General features: G+C 38.1%; 1 protein-coding gene across 45 annotated transcripts in view; it reads left to right on the top strand.

Annotated features, from left to right (window-relative positions):
* Positions 1–16,195, top strand: part of PTK2 (protein tyrosine kinase 2) — a 343,777-nt gene that overhangs the window by 77,707 nt on the left and 249,875 nt on the right. For 9 of the 45 annotated variants that reach the window (XM_054657502.2, XM_054657500.2, XM_054657501.2 and 6 more), the window contains one exon: positions 2,379–2,697. The exons of the other annotated variants lie outside the window; for them this stretch is intronic. In XM_054657502.2, the coding sequence (XP_054513477.1) occupies positions 2,598–2,697 (100 nt within the window). In that variant the 5' untranslated portion in view covers positions 2,379–2,597. Of the gene's footprint in view, positions 1–2,378; positions 2,698–16,195 lie in introns of those variants that run through there. 45 annotated transcript variants of the gene reach the window in all.

Genomic DNA, 16,195 nt, shown 5'->3' with positions numbered 1-16,195 from the left:
AAACCCTGTATCACCAAACTAGCCAGTACTTGCCTCATTTTGCAGCTCTTTGACCTTGGGCAAGTTGCTTGGCCTCTCTGAACTTCATTTTCATCTTCTATGAAAACAGGGAAGTAGCTGCTTCACTGAGATTGTGTTATGGGTTAAATGCAGTTATTTTATATACAACTATAGTTGCTCGATAAAAGGTATAGGTTATTATTAGCAGTATCACCTGTATCCTCTTCAGCTCTTCTCTGTGGCATGAGTTGGTTCCTAACATTTCCATAGCTGCTGTTTCAATCTGGTCTCTACTTAGTCACCTTGGTCTCTGGCCTGGAGAATTTATGCTCTTTCATATCTTAACATCTTCCCATACTCTCAAGATCTTGCACATTAGGAGATGATATTTGGATATTGAAATAAATTATGAAGTAGTTGCAGGGGTAGGAGAGAAAGCCCCCATCTACTGGTCACTTTAAAGTCACAGAAACCAGGTTCATCCCTCTCCCTCATTCTCTCCATCACTTTTCTTGTTTGTCCTCTCATCCTCTCTGTCACTGCAACTGCATTAGCTCCAGTAACCACCACCCTGTGCTTACACCACTCTCTCTCCTGCTCACCTGGTCCTGTGGCAGGTGTTCAGTCTGACTAAAAAATCCTTCCTGTGGTAGGGTGGTGTGCTGTGGTGTGAAGACCCTGGCATCGTAGATGACCGAGTGGGCTTGGTAACTCCTGTGCCTCTTCCTAGTCTATGACCCTGTCTTTAGTCTTAGTGCTCTCATTTTTAAAAGAATTGTAATACCAAGTTTGCTTAAAAGATGTGAAAATTAGTTGTAATCAGTACTTAGTGTGTAGAATATAACTGTAGGTTACTAATGAAGGTAGCTTTTATTTTGTAACTTTTGAGAGCCATAAGTTCCAAGATGGACTCAGTGTGCTTGGATTATTTGTACAGTCCCTTAGTCGATGGCTCAGATTAAACTCCAGTCCGTTCTCACGGGAGTGTGTCAGATATGCTTGCTGGTGGATGTGCTCTTATCCTTCCCATCATGACAGTGGTCCTTTACAGTCTTGGTCTCTTAGTAATGGTGGAGGCTGGGGATATTTTTTCATGTATTCTAGTTGATCTGGTTGCTTGTTTCCTCTGTTCTTTTCCTAGCTTGCTTGTGTTTTTCTGGAGCCCCTTTCTTCGCAGTGTTCCCTGGGGTCAGAGTTCATGCTAGTGAATGATATGTTTTCAGTGGAGCATAGAAGAGGTCACTTGAACTCTGGCTACTATTAGGAGCCTGAAAGTAAACCTAGAGACAAAGCCATCATCAAGAGTAGCATGTTAGAAATGAAACAACTGTCCTGGGGCATCACTGGACACAAATAAGCCTCTTGTTCTCCTCAGCCTTTGTTAAGCTATTGTTTTCAGAAGTTAGTGACTTCATAAACAAAGCCTCGGTCATTTTCACTGTTAAGTAAGATACTTGATTTTTGATTGGTTTATACAAGTGTACTACTAACAAAATTACCCACATTTAGGAAAGCTAGAACTGTAGAGTCTCAGTGTGTCTTATGTACATTCGGAGAACAAAGGCACCAGGAGCCTAGTTACTAATTATCTTACTGCTAAAGTGGAATGTGTTCAGACAGCTAAATTTTTGAGATGACCTTGACTGTCTCACAGTTTGAATGGAAAAACTAAGTAGCTCTGCATTTTAAAAAGTTGCTAGTACAGATTGTAAGGGTGTTTTCTGTCTGTCTTCTTTAGTATGAGTTTATTACTCACTTACGTTTTGAAACGAAGAAAGGAAATCATGCCTCTTGGATACCTCAATATTCCCTAAGCTAATTTTAAAGAATGTGGCTACCTCAAATTCTTGATTTTATGTTTTCGAGAGAGTTTTTAAAATTTATACACTTACTATGACAGTACCAACCAGGAAAAATATTTTATAGCAAAAATATTTGGGTACCTATAGACATAGAGACATAGATAGATCAGGAATTTTTTTCCAGAAAGGATTTTTATTTCATCAAAGTAATTATTTTAACTCTAAGGTCATAAAGAATTAGGTTAGTAAAATGACAAAGGCATGACTTTGAAAACAAAAATGGTTTGAGAAGCCATCTACAGACATGATCTGGGTCAGACTTGATTTGCAGCTTACTCAATTTTAGAATCGGTTGTCAGTTTTGTAAACAGAAGACTGCTGGATGAATTGAACAGAAGGGTGAGATTAGCATATTAATAAGTTACTGGCTACTGGCCTTCTTTTTCTCCTCCCTCTTTTCCCTCCCTCTTTCTCCTTCCCTGAATGAATCTAGGAACACAGAGCCATGGGGTCACATTACTAGCTGGTTTCATTCTGTTCAGTAGCTTGATCTAGCCAGGATGGTCTGTGTTTCAGATTGCGGAAGCATGAGAAGATTCTGTAACTGAGAGGCATTCTTCAAGCTGCTGGAAAATATTACAGAAGGAACACCTTCCAAATTTTGCTTCAAGCTCTGAAAAAAGGAGCACACAGGGGAACCTTAGTCTTGCTTGTGGATCGAAGCAAATACTATCACAGCGAGAAACTGGGACTTTGTGTGCGGACTCCTGGCTTGATCTTTATAGGATTGGGTGTATGTTGTTGGAACTGGCAGGCCAAGAGGCCCTGAAACCAGCAGGTGCCATCTATATGGAGAAAAGCGGATGTAGTCCATTTCCAGTGTGTTGGGATAAAGGTATAAATAACTTAAAAATATGTTCAGTTTTATTTGAATTCATGCTTTTGCACCGAAAAGGTAGATAAATGTTTTTCAGAATTTATTTCAATATATTTACAGTTAAATTTAAGAAAAAATGGAAATTGATTTGGTATGGGTTTACAGCTATTACATAAAACCAATTAGATAGCTTTTCAAATAGCAAATGAAAATATTTTTTATGGAAATGAATTTTAAGTGCATTAAGCTATCTTTTAATGCTCTGTCCTATGTCTCAGTAGTTTTATTTTTTCTTTTAAGACATCTGTATTTATTCTGTAATATGGAAGTTTTTAAGGAATAAAGAGGAATTTTAACTTAAACAGGGTTGTAGGAAATAAGAGTAACATGTATTTTCTTATTTTAAAAATTAGTTTTCTTTACTCACTGTAAAGATTGTATATTCAATTTGAAACTCGGTATTATTGTAAGGTGGGCTTAGGAATACCATACATAAACAATTTTCTTCTTTAATGTTGTTAGGGTTTTTGTTCACATAAAAATGTAAATGTAAAATAATAGCATTTTCATTGTAACATTCAAGACAGTATTTGGGAAACATATTTAGAAGTTAAAAATGCTATGTAATTGGTGCTTGACTAAAAGCAAATCGGCTGTTTTGCTTAGAGTAGTAGAGAATATTTAAGTTAGGAGATAAAGTTCTTAATGAAGAATATAATAAATATTTTTTGTTATTATTTCTAATATATTTAAATATCATGTTACTCCCTTAGGAAAGATTTTTAAAAGGAGGAAGCTGCACTGTTGTAAAAGGCTGCAGTTTTATGAGTAGAGGTATAGACTGATTGATTTTAGTTTTCAGGGTAAAAATTTTAGTACCACTGGGTACTAAACCAAGTTAGCACCAAACTACAGTTTCACCATTAAAATCGCTTTTATTTAGTTGTTGCTGACATCTGTTGATTCTTTCCTAGGCTTTTAAACATTTACAAAACATGTGATATTAGAACTATTTTAGTATTCATTTTGTTCACTTGATTATGTAATTAGATACTCAGAGTAAATATTTTGCCGAGTTAAATTTACACTCTTGGATTTTAAAGGGCTTTGGGAATGGGAACTTTTTAAAATTTTAGTTTCTGAGCATCAGAAATGTATAGTATAAGTGAGTGTGACTAACAGTGTTCAGAGCCAAAGAATTCTATACTTCTTGAAAATTTTGGTCTTTTCCTGGATTTGCTGGGGTTCGTTTGCATATTGCCACCTCCATTGCATGATAACATTGTGTTAGCACTGATGATTAACAATAAGGCTCTGATTTCCTTCACAAAGCCTAAGCTGTATTCAAGATCTACACATCCATTACCAACGGGATATTAAATTATCAGCTACTGGATTTCTTTTTATTCAGTGTGACTTTAAAACCGTGAACTTTGGAAGAAAAGAGATTATAGTGTTTTTGCTCACCCCAAAGTGATTGATGGAAACAACTTATTTTTCAATTAAGTTTGCTGGCTGTCAGAGCAAATGAGTAAAACTATTTTTAACTGAAATATGCATTATGATAGAGGTTAGGGTTGGGTGAGAGGTAACAGAGCTCACACGTATAAAAGATGGGAAAAGGTAGGGATAGTGTTAAGGGTCAGAATCAGTTTCATATGTAGGGCTGCAGCAAGCCATCTCCTCATATACATGGTTTTGCTTTCGAGTTGTTCAGAGGAGGTTCTGACAAAACCTAGGAGCTGTCATCCTGTTCCTTCTTGGTGCTGCACACACTGCTTCCATTGTGATTGCCCAGTGTGTAACTATCTTAGTAAACTTCCTCTTTCCCCCCTCATGTTACTCTTGTACCAGGACAGGGAGGCAGGAAACCTTGTTTTTATGCTGGCTAATTTTTATCTGTGTGATAAGGACAAAGATGTTGGTGTATAGGAATTGGCTGAATTGGTTATATTCAAGTATAAAAGTTACAACTTGTAGATAAAGACACAGTGAAAAGCTCAAATCCAAAGAATATACAAATCTCTATCTGCAGTTAGACATTCTAAACCACACATTTGATTTTATCAGTCACATTAACCTCAAAAAGCACAGCAGTGTCCCAATTTAAGAAGACACATAAAATACCAGGACAAGCTAAAAATAATAGAGCAGACTATATTTATATACCTTGAACTGAAACCTTTAAGGTACCCTTAAAGCCTTCTGGGGTGTTTGAACCAAGCTTACTGTGCGGTTGAATTTGGTGTAAAGAATCCACCTTAGGTCCCATCCAAGGAAGATTATATTTTAAAGTATTAAAAAGGACTTCGTTTTAACATGGGTTCAACTACATCATGATTTTCTAGGTTTAAAGACAGTTTTGATTCAGAATATTGAATTAAATGTAAATGTTCACAGTGGTATTTTAGGTTGCAAGACTATCAAATGCAGAAAGCCCTGTTTGGGAAGTTATTTGATTATACCAGTTTTTACTTATTTATTTCATGTTTTTGAAAGGCTAGGAAGGACTAAAGAGTGTCAGATATTTGGTTGTTAAATCCTGATCTGATCTCTTGATTTCTCCAGCTTTGGGCCGTTGTCCTGTTGCTCATTAATAGCACAATTATTTTGGTTTTTCAGTGCCTCAAACACCCCGAACTCTTTCTCTCAGGCGTTTATACCTTCTGTTGCACCTTCCTAGAACCATCATCTCTGCATTTTCTGACTAGCGAACTCCTACTTAACCTTTTCGGTCTCAGCTTAAATGAGCTCCATGAGGAAGCAGGTGTCTTCATCTTTTGCTCACTGCCATATGCTTGGCACATACTATGTGTTTGTTAAATATTTGTTGAATGAATCAATGACTAGTGTGCACAGAAAAATACCTAAGAGTAGAATGCATGGTACTGACATTAAAATGCAAAAATTACTGTGGGAATCTCACTCCAGTGCTCTCATTCCTGTCAGTCTAAACCAAGTTTTCTCTAATGTCCCCTCCTATATCCTTTTCTTCTGGTCTTGTATAGCACTTACTGTGATTTGTCATTATATATTTTACTTTTTTGGATTTCTGTCTTCTATTAGACTGTAAACTTCACAGACGTAATGTCAGTTTTTTTTCTTCTTGACAAATAGTTGACATAAATGATTATTACTTTAATGAATGAATAAATTCTATATAGGGTTAGATTTGATTTTAAAAAGCTCTTTCAGAGCTAAAATCTTGTGATTAATACAGTGTTTTGTAGGTAAATCTAGGTTTAGGATCATTCAGCTGTCAGAAATAAATCTTCCATGTCAAACTTTCGGCCATTCTAACTTCATTGAGTTTGTGTTTTCTTTTTTCTCTTAGAGTAAAAGTATTTACCCAGGGTTTAACATAGCACTCTGCCCATAGTGGGTGGCTAATAAATGAATGAATGCTTTCCTTTTTCCTTTCCTTTTTCCTCTCCTCTCCTCTCCTCTGCCCTCCCCTGCCCTCCCCTCCCCTCTCCTGTCCTTTCCTGGCAGAATCTTGCTCTGTCGCCCAGGCTGGTTCAAGCAGCTCTCCTGCCTCAGCCTCCCAAGTAGCTGGGATTACAAACGTGCACCACCAAGCCTGGCTAATTGTTGTATTTTCGGTAGAGACAGGGTTTCACCATGTTGGCCAGGCTGGTCTCGAACTCCTGACCTCAAGTAATCCACCCACCTCGGCCTCCCAAAGTGCTAGGATTACAGGTGTGAGCCACCACACCTGGTCAATTTTACAGTTTCTTTCTACTTTACCTCAAATCATGGCATTTTAAAAGAGCTGTGCTTCTTATAGTAATAGCTAAAATTTATTCAGAAATACTACATGCCATGCTGTGTTCTGCGCATTAAACATGCACAAAAAACGTGCATGTTATTCCATTCTCACAAATGTTTGTAAGCTCTCTGAGATAGGAAATATCATTATCCCCATTTTCCAGATGCAATAATTGAGGTACTGAGAGATTAAATAACTTGGCAATTGTTGCTCAGCTAATATAAAAGGCAGAGCAAGATTCTGAACAGTGGGACTCTAACTGCAGTGCCTGTATTCTTAATCAATATGCCGTACATGCCCAAATAGAAAAATGGTAGGATCATAACGGAATTTTCTTTTTTGTGTAATTTTTGCATTTTGATATATGTACCATGTCTTCTACTCTCAGATGTTTGCGTACTATTCATTCATTCATTCCACAGATATTTAATGAGAACCAAGTAAGTAAGTAAATTGGTTAGTGTGATAGAAGGTGTTAAGTGTTACAGTGAAGGTGAGGTCAGATGACAGTCTTATATAGAATGTCTATGTGTAGAGTGCATTGAAAAGGTGCATTTTATTGAAGACCTGAAGGAAATATGGGAGTTAGCCAAGTGGATACTTGGGAAAAGAAAGTTCCAAGTTGATTGTATAGGTAGAGCAAAGGCTCTTGCTGGGAAAATGGCATTGTGGCTGGAACAGAGTGAATACAGGGTTATGGCTATCTTTCCAGTTCTTCGTGCCTACGAGGTGGTGGTTCAACCAGAGACACAGGCATGGGTTAAAAGTGAGGCCCACTAGAAACAAGCCACAGTTTGCTGATCTATTCTAATCCACATTCCTTAAAAATAGCTCCATGAGAGGAGTGAATTGGCCTTTAAATATCCTCCTGTGGGAAACACATGCCTCATTCTGGTTCTCTCAACAGATGTCTTAACAGAAAGACTGGTGAACTCTCCCTTTTCATTTCTATTTTTGAATATTAGTAACATCAACTCATCCACAAACATAAGGCAGTGGGTATTAAACTTTTTCTCATATTCTTTTTCTGGTCCTCATTATTAGTATTTGGGGAAGAGACTGCTAGTTTTGCCCAATTTTTTCCTCTTTGTATATAATTTTAGAGCTGTCAGTGGATAGGTTTCTTGTTTGTTTGTTTGTTTTTTGAGACCGAGTTTCGCTCTTGTCACCAGACTGGAGTGCAGTGGCGTGATCTTGGCTCCCTGCAACCTCCACCTCCCAGGTTCAAGTGATTCTCCTGCCTCAGCCTCCCAAGTAGCTGGGATTACAGGAACCCACCACCACACCCTGCAAATTTTTAAATTTTTTTTTTAGTAGAGACGGGTTTTATCATGTTGGCCAGGCTGGTCTCGACCTCCTGACCTCAGGTGATCTGCCTGCCTTGGCCTCCCAAAGTGCTGGGATTACAGGCGTGAGCCACCGTGCCTGGCCTGGATATGGGGTTTTTGCCCAAATATGACCTTCTAAGTGAAGGAGAATAACAGCATGCCCCATATTATGTTTATTGACTGGGTCTTCCATGTGTTTAGCATTCCCACTCCCAGCCTCCTAAGTGTCCTGGTTTAGGCAATAAATTATATGGGAACCCTAAAGTGTGTCCTCCTTTGATCACCCTATGTATGTATGTATGTGTGTACCTATGTATGCATGTGGCATGGTCTTGCTGTGTCATCCGGGCTGGTCTCAAACTCCTAGGCTCAAGCAATCCTCCCACCTCGGCCTCACAAAGTCTAGGATTACAGGTGCGTGCCACCACACCCAGCCCGATCAAACAATTTAAAATGGACTCATCCTCCTGCCATCACTGTACCCCCATCCCTGTTCTCTGTCTTTTCTATTTGCTCTTAATCACTATCTAACATACCTGACGGTTTATTTATTTACTTCTTTGGTTTAGCTGCTGTCCCTCAGTGAAATGTACACCCCATGAGACAAGGGAATCCTATCTGTCCTGCTCATTGCTGCATTCCCAGTGCCTAAGACGTAGTAGACTTTTTTTTTTTTGAGATGGAGTTTCGTTTTTGTTGCCCAGGCTGGAGTGCAATGGCGTGATCTCGGCTCACCGCAACCTCTGCCTCCCGGGTTCAAGCGATTCTCCTGCCTCAGCCTCCCGAGTAGCTGGGATTACAGGCATGCACCACTATGCCCGGCTAATTTTGTGTTTTTAGTAGAGATAAGACCTCCATATTGGTCAGGCTGGTCTCAAACTTCCAACCTCATGTGATCCACTCGCCTCGGCCTCTCAGAGTGCTGGAATTACAGTTGTAAGCCACCGTCCTGGCTGGTAGACTCTTACTTTAAACGGATAAATGAATTAAATCTTGTCTTCTGGGAGCAACAGAGGTTTCAGTCGTTAGAAGCAAATGAGAGAGTGATGGAGATTTTTGTGGAAATTAAAAAAACACTTGTTCTACGAAGAAGGGAACAACAGACACTGGGATTTACTTGAGGGTAGAGGGAGGAAGGAGAGAAGCAAAAAAAAAAAAAAAACTTGGGTGCTAGGCTTAATACCTGGATGGTGAAATAATCTGTACAACAAACCCTCGTGATACAAGTTTACCTTTATAACAAACCTTCATGTGTACCCCTGAACCTAAAATAAAAGATTAAAAAAAAAAAAACCCAAAACTTGGTTCTTTAAGGGTTAGTGACGCTGATTTTTGTAAAGTGTTCACAAATCTTTGATTTCAGATTCATCTATAATTGTTTAAACTGCAAGGAATTTATTGTAAATTCAATGGTTTTCTGTATTTTTTTTAACAGTTTTCAGTTAGAGAAAAATCTAATTTTAAAACAGTTATCCCTGAATATTTTAATTTTGCATTTGAACATTATTTGCATACATTTTTATAATGTCATTGATTCGTAGCTCACATAATTTTAGAATTGGATTTAGGTGTATATTAACTTCTTTACCTAGAAAAGTAAACTAAAATACATTTGTATTTTTATTTTATATTATACCTTTCTTAAAAATTGTATAAAATGAGTCCTATTTTAAGTGTTTTATAGAAGTTTGATGTTGAACCCAATGATTAGTAAATTTTTTCTTTGACTAAAACAGTAATGAAATCTTTGGTTCATTTGGTGATACCTTTGGTTAATTTTCCACGTTCTTATTCTCATAGATTTTGGTTATTTCTTTGTTATTCATTACAGTGTTGAATTGAATTTGTTGGCTTGTGGATAGGAAGTCTCAGCAGTTTATAAGTTGAATTAATATATTTTCCTTTTTTAAATATTGGGGCTGTGTTGAATCTATGGATTGATTTGGGAGAATTGACTTATGAACAATATTGAACAATACAGTAATGAACATTGTATATCCAGTTATTTAAGTCTTGTTTAATTTTTCTAAGCAGTGTGTGATAGATCTTAATGTGGTGGTCTGGGTGTTTTTTGGTGATATTGTAAATAATAATTTTTGGCTTTTAAGTTTAATTTTCTGGCCGGACTCAGTGGCTCACACCTGTAATCCCAGCACTTTGGGAGGCTGAGGTGGGCAGATTGCGTAAGGCCAGGAGTTCGAGACCAGCCTGGCCAACATGGTGAAACCCTGTCTTTACTAAAAATACAAAAATTAGCTGGGTGTGGTGGCGTGTACTTGTAGACCCAGCTACTCAGGAGGCTGAGGCACAAGAATCACTTGAACCTGGGAGGTTGAAGTTGCAATGAGCAAAGATTGCACCATTGCACTCCAGCCTGGGCAACAGAGTGAGACTCTGTCAAAAAAAAAAAAAAAAAGTTTAATTTTACAATTCTTGGCCTAGTATATAGAAATAGATTGTCCTATTAGTTTATCTTTTGGCCTTATTATAAATTCGCTTATTAGTTCTGGTGATCTGAGTATAGAAAATCAAAATAAATCTGTTAATGTGTTACTGGCAAATAAAAATTGTTTTCTTTTCTGACCTTTATATCTTCATCTATGTCTTTGCCTTGACCAGGACCTCTATTATAGTGTTGAGAAACGGTGAGAGGAGACAGATTTCCCCTTTTTTCCCCCTTAGGGAGAACATGTTCAGTGTTAAGTTTGTTAACTCTAGTTTTGTCTGTTTTGTTTTTGTGGATATCCTTTTTCTTTTTTCTTTTTTTTGAGACAGAGTCTTGCTCTGTCGCCGAGGCTGGAGTGCAGTGGCACGATCTCGGCTCACTGCAACCTCCGCCTCCCAGGTTCAAGCTATTCTCCTGCCTCAGCCTCCCGAGTAACTGGGACTACCAAGCTCGTCTAATTTTTGTATTTTTGGTATAGACAGAGTTTCACCATACTGGCCAGGCTGGTCTCGAACTCCTGATGTTGTGATCCGCCCGCCTCGGCCTCCCAAAGTGTTGGGATTACAGGCGTGAGCCACTGTGCCCAGCTGATATCCTTTTTCAAATTGAAAAAGGTTCCTTTTAATTCTTAGGTTTCTGAGAGGTTTTTTTTCTTTTTTTTATTATTATGAGAGGGTGTTGATTTTTGTCGAATGCTTTTTCTGCATCTATTCAGTTGCTCATATGAGTTTTTCTGTTTTAATTTTTATAATGTGATGAATTATAGTGTTTAAAATTTGTATTTATCTTTATTTTTTGAGAAATGAGGTCTTGCTGTTAATAGGTTGCCCAGGCTGATCTCAAGCTCCTGGGCTCAAGAAGTCCTGCTGCCTCAGCCTCTTGAGTACCTGACAGGCACGAGCCACTGTACTCAAGTATGATTTTTTTTTTTTAATGTTAAAACAACCTGCATTGCTGAGATAAATCCCACTTGATCATGACATATTATCCTGATTTTTTTTTTCTTTTATAGAGACAGTGTTACTCTGTTGTCCAGGCTAGAATGCAGTGTCATAATCATAGCTCACTGTATCCTTGAAGTCCTGGGCTCAAGCAGTCCTCCTGCCTCAGCCTCCTGAGTAGCTGGGACTACAGGTGCGTGCCACCATACCGGGCTAATTTTTAAATTTTGGTTATTTTTTTGTAGAGCCAAGGTCTCGTTTTGTTGCCTAGGCTGTTCTTGAACTTCTTGCCTCAGAAGATCCTCCTGCCTCAGGCTCCCAAAGTGCTTGTATTATAGGCATGAGTCACCACGCCTGGCCTATTCTATTTTGATATAGCTAAATTTGATAATACTTTGTGCAGATTATTTGTATCTATGTTTATGAGGGATATCTGTTTGTAATTTTTTTCCTTGTAATCGTTTTATCAGGTTTTCTTATCAAGGTACTGGTGTTCTAATAAAATAAGTTGGAAAATGTTCCCTTTTTACGTTTATGTATATGATTAATTATGTAAAGTTTAAGAAAAACATTAATCTATACTGATAGTAATAGTAGCCCTTTCGGTGGGGTAGTATTAATTAGAAAGGGACATGAAGATAAAACATTGATGGAAATGTTCTGTGTCTTGGTCTAGGGTGGTAGTCATAAGGATGGAGATAAATGTACACACGTATGTATGTATGTGTATTTTAAAAGTCATTGAGCTGTTCACTTTAGGATTTGTGTATTTTATAAATTATACTATTAAAATCAGACTATAAATGTGTCTCCCACTTAACATTGCATTTCTGAAAATCAAGCATTTTTCTATTTTGCAAAGGGAAAATTATATACATCAGCAGAAAACATTAAACCAGTTTCTTAAAAAAACAGTGAAAAGACTAGATGTGAACAAAATCTAAAATGTAAGATTGAAAAGATTTAAAACATGGTTTCCTGATTACCAGACAATATGGTTAACAGTTGTTTGTATGTGGAAAATGTGCCGGCCCTTCACTAAATATTACAATGTATGATAAAACAATATACCATGAAATAAAATTGCCAGAAAAAAAAGGCAGACAAAAACCTACAATAAAAAAGAAAGTGCTGGGTGCTGTGGCTCACGCCTGTAATCCCAGTGCTTTGGGAGGCTGAGGTGCGTGGATTGCTTGAGCTCAGGAGTTTGAGACCAGCCTGAGCAATATGGCAAGACTCCGGCTTTACAAAAAATACAAAAAAAAAAAAAATTTAGCTGGGCATAGTGGTATACAACACTTGTAGTTCCAGCTACTTGGAAGCCTGAGGTGGGAGAATTGCTTGAGTCAAGGAGGTTGAGGCTGCGGTGAGCCGTGATCACCCCACTGCACTCCAGCCTGGGCGACAGAGCAAGACCCTGTGTCAAACAAACCTATAATTATGAAGTGGGATTTGAGGCCTTTAGAAAGTTGGGGAAGGAGGTAAAGAGCTTGAAGCAGTCTGTGTAATTGGTCAGGGAATGGGGCAGATAGTATTGGAGAGAATGGGGCAATTCAGGCCAAGAAGTTATTGAGATGTCCAATCACTTCATGTGACTATAGAGCTGGGAAGATTTCATGATGTTCTTTCAGTGATTGATGATGTAGAGTAGGAAAATGGGAAACTAGAGCTTTGTTTACATCCCCATTGGCTGTATTCTTAATTTCTTTGGGGTTATAGGAAGCATTAGGGTATCTGTAGAAGAAAGACTTATATAGCAGTCACTTTCAAGGGTTGGAGTCCCTTAATATTCTGATTTTTGGCCTCCTTTTCAAACCTACAGATTAAGTCCTACAAATTTTACTTGGATTGTAACTTGAGACTTTTCCATACATACTTTTGTTTAAAATTATGTACGAAGTTTTGAAGATATAAATTTATATTGGCCAAAAACTGTTATATTGAGAGATGTGTGTAGTCTTTCATATTAAAAAAAAAAGGCAAGGGAAAAATCCAGAACCTTGTTAACCAGGGAGGGAGATGTTCTGTGGGTGATGCTAGAGTGTTGTATTTCCTTCAAGGTCTGTTTTGTTACCTCCCCCACTCTTATTTTTCTAAGAAACAAAATACTGTTAGAATATCATATATGTTAATACTGCTTTTTGACTGTGAAAATCTTACTGTTTTGTAAAATTGGCAGAATCAATGAGATGGTAACAGCCCCCGACTATTGTATATTCTTATTTTAACTTTTATGTAACTTCGTAATGGAGTTGTATACTCATGATAGATTTTCAATTTTGAAAAAAACCCATTTTTTTTAATAGGACAAGCTTTAGGAGAAATTTTTAAAGGAACATTTGTGTCTAATTTGGTTATTGGATTATGAATACATTTCAAATATACCAGATGTTACCATAGTAAGGATAGTTATCTTTTGTTTCCTTTTTTGACAAGCATTCATAAAGATATGAGGGGTAACAGGAAAGATGTTGATTAGGGCTAAGTAATGATCCATGGGAAGGTCTCAGTGGATTTCTGTTTAAAGAATATTCCTACTTTGAACTCCCCTTTTCTTGGCCTTAGAAAATTCAGTTCATCCTTCTTTAACAACTGTTATTGTCTGTTGAATGCTAACTTTGTTTCATATATCTTGGTAAACACTTTATATTTATTATTTCAACTCCCACTTTACAGGTATGGAACCTGTGGTGACTTAAGAGTTGTATAATTGTGAGAGCTAAGCACCGTCCTTGTTATTAAATGACAGGTACTGCTCCTCTTGAAGATCTTGTTCAGATGTCACCATCTATAAAGCTTTTCATGATAATGTGCTAGTTCTGTAAAATTTCTAACCTTCTCCAGTTGTAGGCTCAAATATTAGATTGGGCTTGCTTTAAAATTTTATTTTGGGGATTTAGGTGAAGTTTTAGCTGTCCTGTAATCTATAGGGTCTTACTCATGGAAAGTTCGTAATGGCTCAAGGTAGAGATAATTTAGTCTTGAAATTCTGAGGGATATACTTAACCACTTAAAGTCTTCAAAGCCATAGGAGTTGAAATGCTGTTGTAATAAATTATTATCCTTACTGTGGGTTGTCTGCGTATAGTTTCACCCCTCCCCTTCCCTTCCCCTTCCCCTTCCCTTCCAACAGAGTCTCGCTGTGTTGCCCAGGCTGGAGTGCAGTGGCGCAATCTCGACTCACTGCAACCTCTGCCTCCTGCCTCAGCCTCCCAAGTAGCTGGGATTACAGGCACATGCCACCAAACCCAGATAATTTTTGTATTTTTAGTAGAGACAGGGTTTCACCATGTTGGCCAGGCTGGTCTCAAACTCCTGACATCCCAGAGTGCTGGGATTACAGGCGTGAGCCACTGTGCCCGGCCCAGTTTCATGTATTTTATTATGGAAAAATTCTGGTAAAACATGGTATGTTGAATGCATTCTTATACTCAAAATTGAGAATTAAGTGAAATTGGCATGTTTTCTCTCTCCTTGGCTTCTGGAATCCTGGCAAGAGACTGAAATGTTCTTTTCTGTGGAAACTGGTCTTAGCAAAGGGCTCGATTTGGACATCAGGAGAATTGGCCCCTTCTGAGGGGCTGTGATATGGTTTGGCTGTGTCCCCCCCGAAATCTTATCTTGAACTCTCACAGGCACAGTGGATTTAGCATCATTCTTAAGGGCCTTAGGATTTTCAGAATGGGAAATGAGTGTTGGCTTCAACTTAAAATCACCAGCTGCATTAGCCCCTAATGAGAGTCAGCCTGTCCTCTGAAGCTTTGAAGCTAAGCATTGACTTCACCTCTAGCTGTCAAAGTCCTAGATGGCATCTTCTAATAAAAGACTCTTTCTTCTTCATTGTGTCATTTAGTGTAGCCACATTAATCAGTGATGTTAGCTAGAGCTTTTGGACAACTTGGTGCAGCTTCTCCACCAGCACTTGCTGCTTCATCTTGTACTTTTATGCTATGGAGATGACTTTTTTCCTTCAACCTTATGAACCAACCTCTGCTAGCTTCAGGCTTTCCTTCTGTAGCTACCTTACCTCAATTTATAGAACTGAAGATGAGCTTGCTCTGGATTAGTCTTTGGCTTAAGGGAATGTTGTGACTGGTTTGATCTATCCAGACCAACAAAACCTTCTCAGTTTCAGCAATAAGGCTGTTCTGCTTCCTTATCATTTGTGTGTTCAGTGGAGTAGCATTTGTATTTCCTTCAGTGACTTTTCCTTTGCATTCACAACTTGGCTTTTTGGCACAAGAAGTCTAGCTTTTGGCTTGTTTCAGTTTTTGACATGCTTTCTTCACTAGGCTTAATCATTTCTAGCGTTTGATTTAAAGTGAGAGGAATGGGACTGTTCGTTTCACTTGAACGCTTAGAGGCCATTGTAGGGTTATTAATTGGCCTAATTTCAGTATTATTGTGTCTCTGAATAGGGAGGCCTTAGGAGAGGTGGGAGAGATGAGGCAGCAGCGGGTTGGTGGAGCAGTTAGAACACACACGTATCAACTAAGCTCGCTATCTTAACGTGGGTGCCATTTGTGGCACCCCAAGACAGTTACAATAGAAATATCAAATATCATGAATCAGCATCACAGAAATAATAATAATGAAAAAGTTGGAAATAATTGTGAGCATTACCAAAGTGTAGCACATTTGGTAAAGTGGGCATGTGCTGTTGGGAAAATGATGCCCATAGACTCACTCGATGCAGGGTTGCCACAAACCCTTTGTTTTTTGTTGTTGTTGTTTTTGTTTTTAAAAAAAGGCAGTTGGATGAATTATCAATTTCTATGATTGTTGGGGAAGGCAAATTATACAGGGCTAGGGAAGAAGGTACAAGTTGAGTATCCCTGATCTGAAAATCTGAAATTCGATATGCTCCCAAATACTCAGCTTTTTTGAGCGCCGATATGATGTTCAAAGGAAACTTGTTGGAGCATTGCAGATTTTGTATTTTCTGATTTGGGATGTTCAACCAGTGAGTATAATGCAAATATTCCAAAATCTGAAAAAATATGAAATCTGAAACTCTTCTGGTCCTAAACAT

The sequence above is a fragment of the Pan troglodytes genome, chromosome 7, assembly GCF_028858775.2.
Source record: "Pan troglodytes isolate AG18354 chromosome 7, NHGRI_mPanTro3-v2.0_pri, whole genome shotgun sequence".
NCBI classification, from domain to species: Eukaryota; Metazoa; Chordata; class Mammalia; order Primates; family Hominidae; genus Pan; species Pan troglodytes.
The sequence above is the reverse complement of the archived record's forward strand: the minus strand, read 5'-3'. Positions and strand labels throughout refer to the sequence as shown.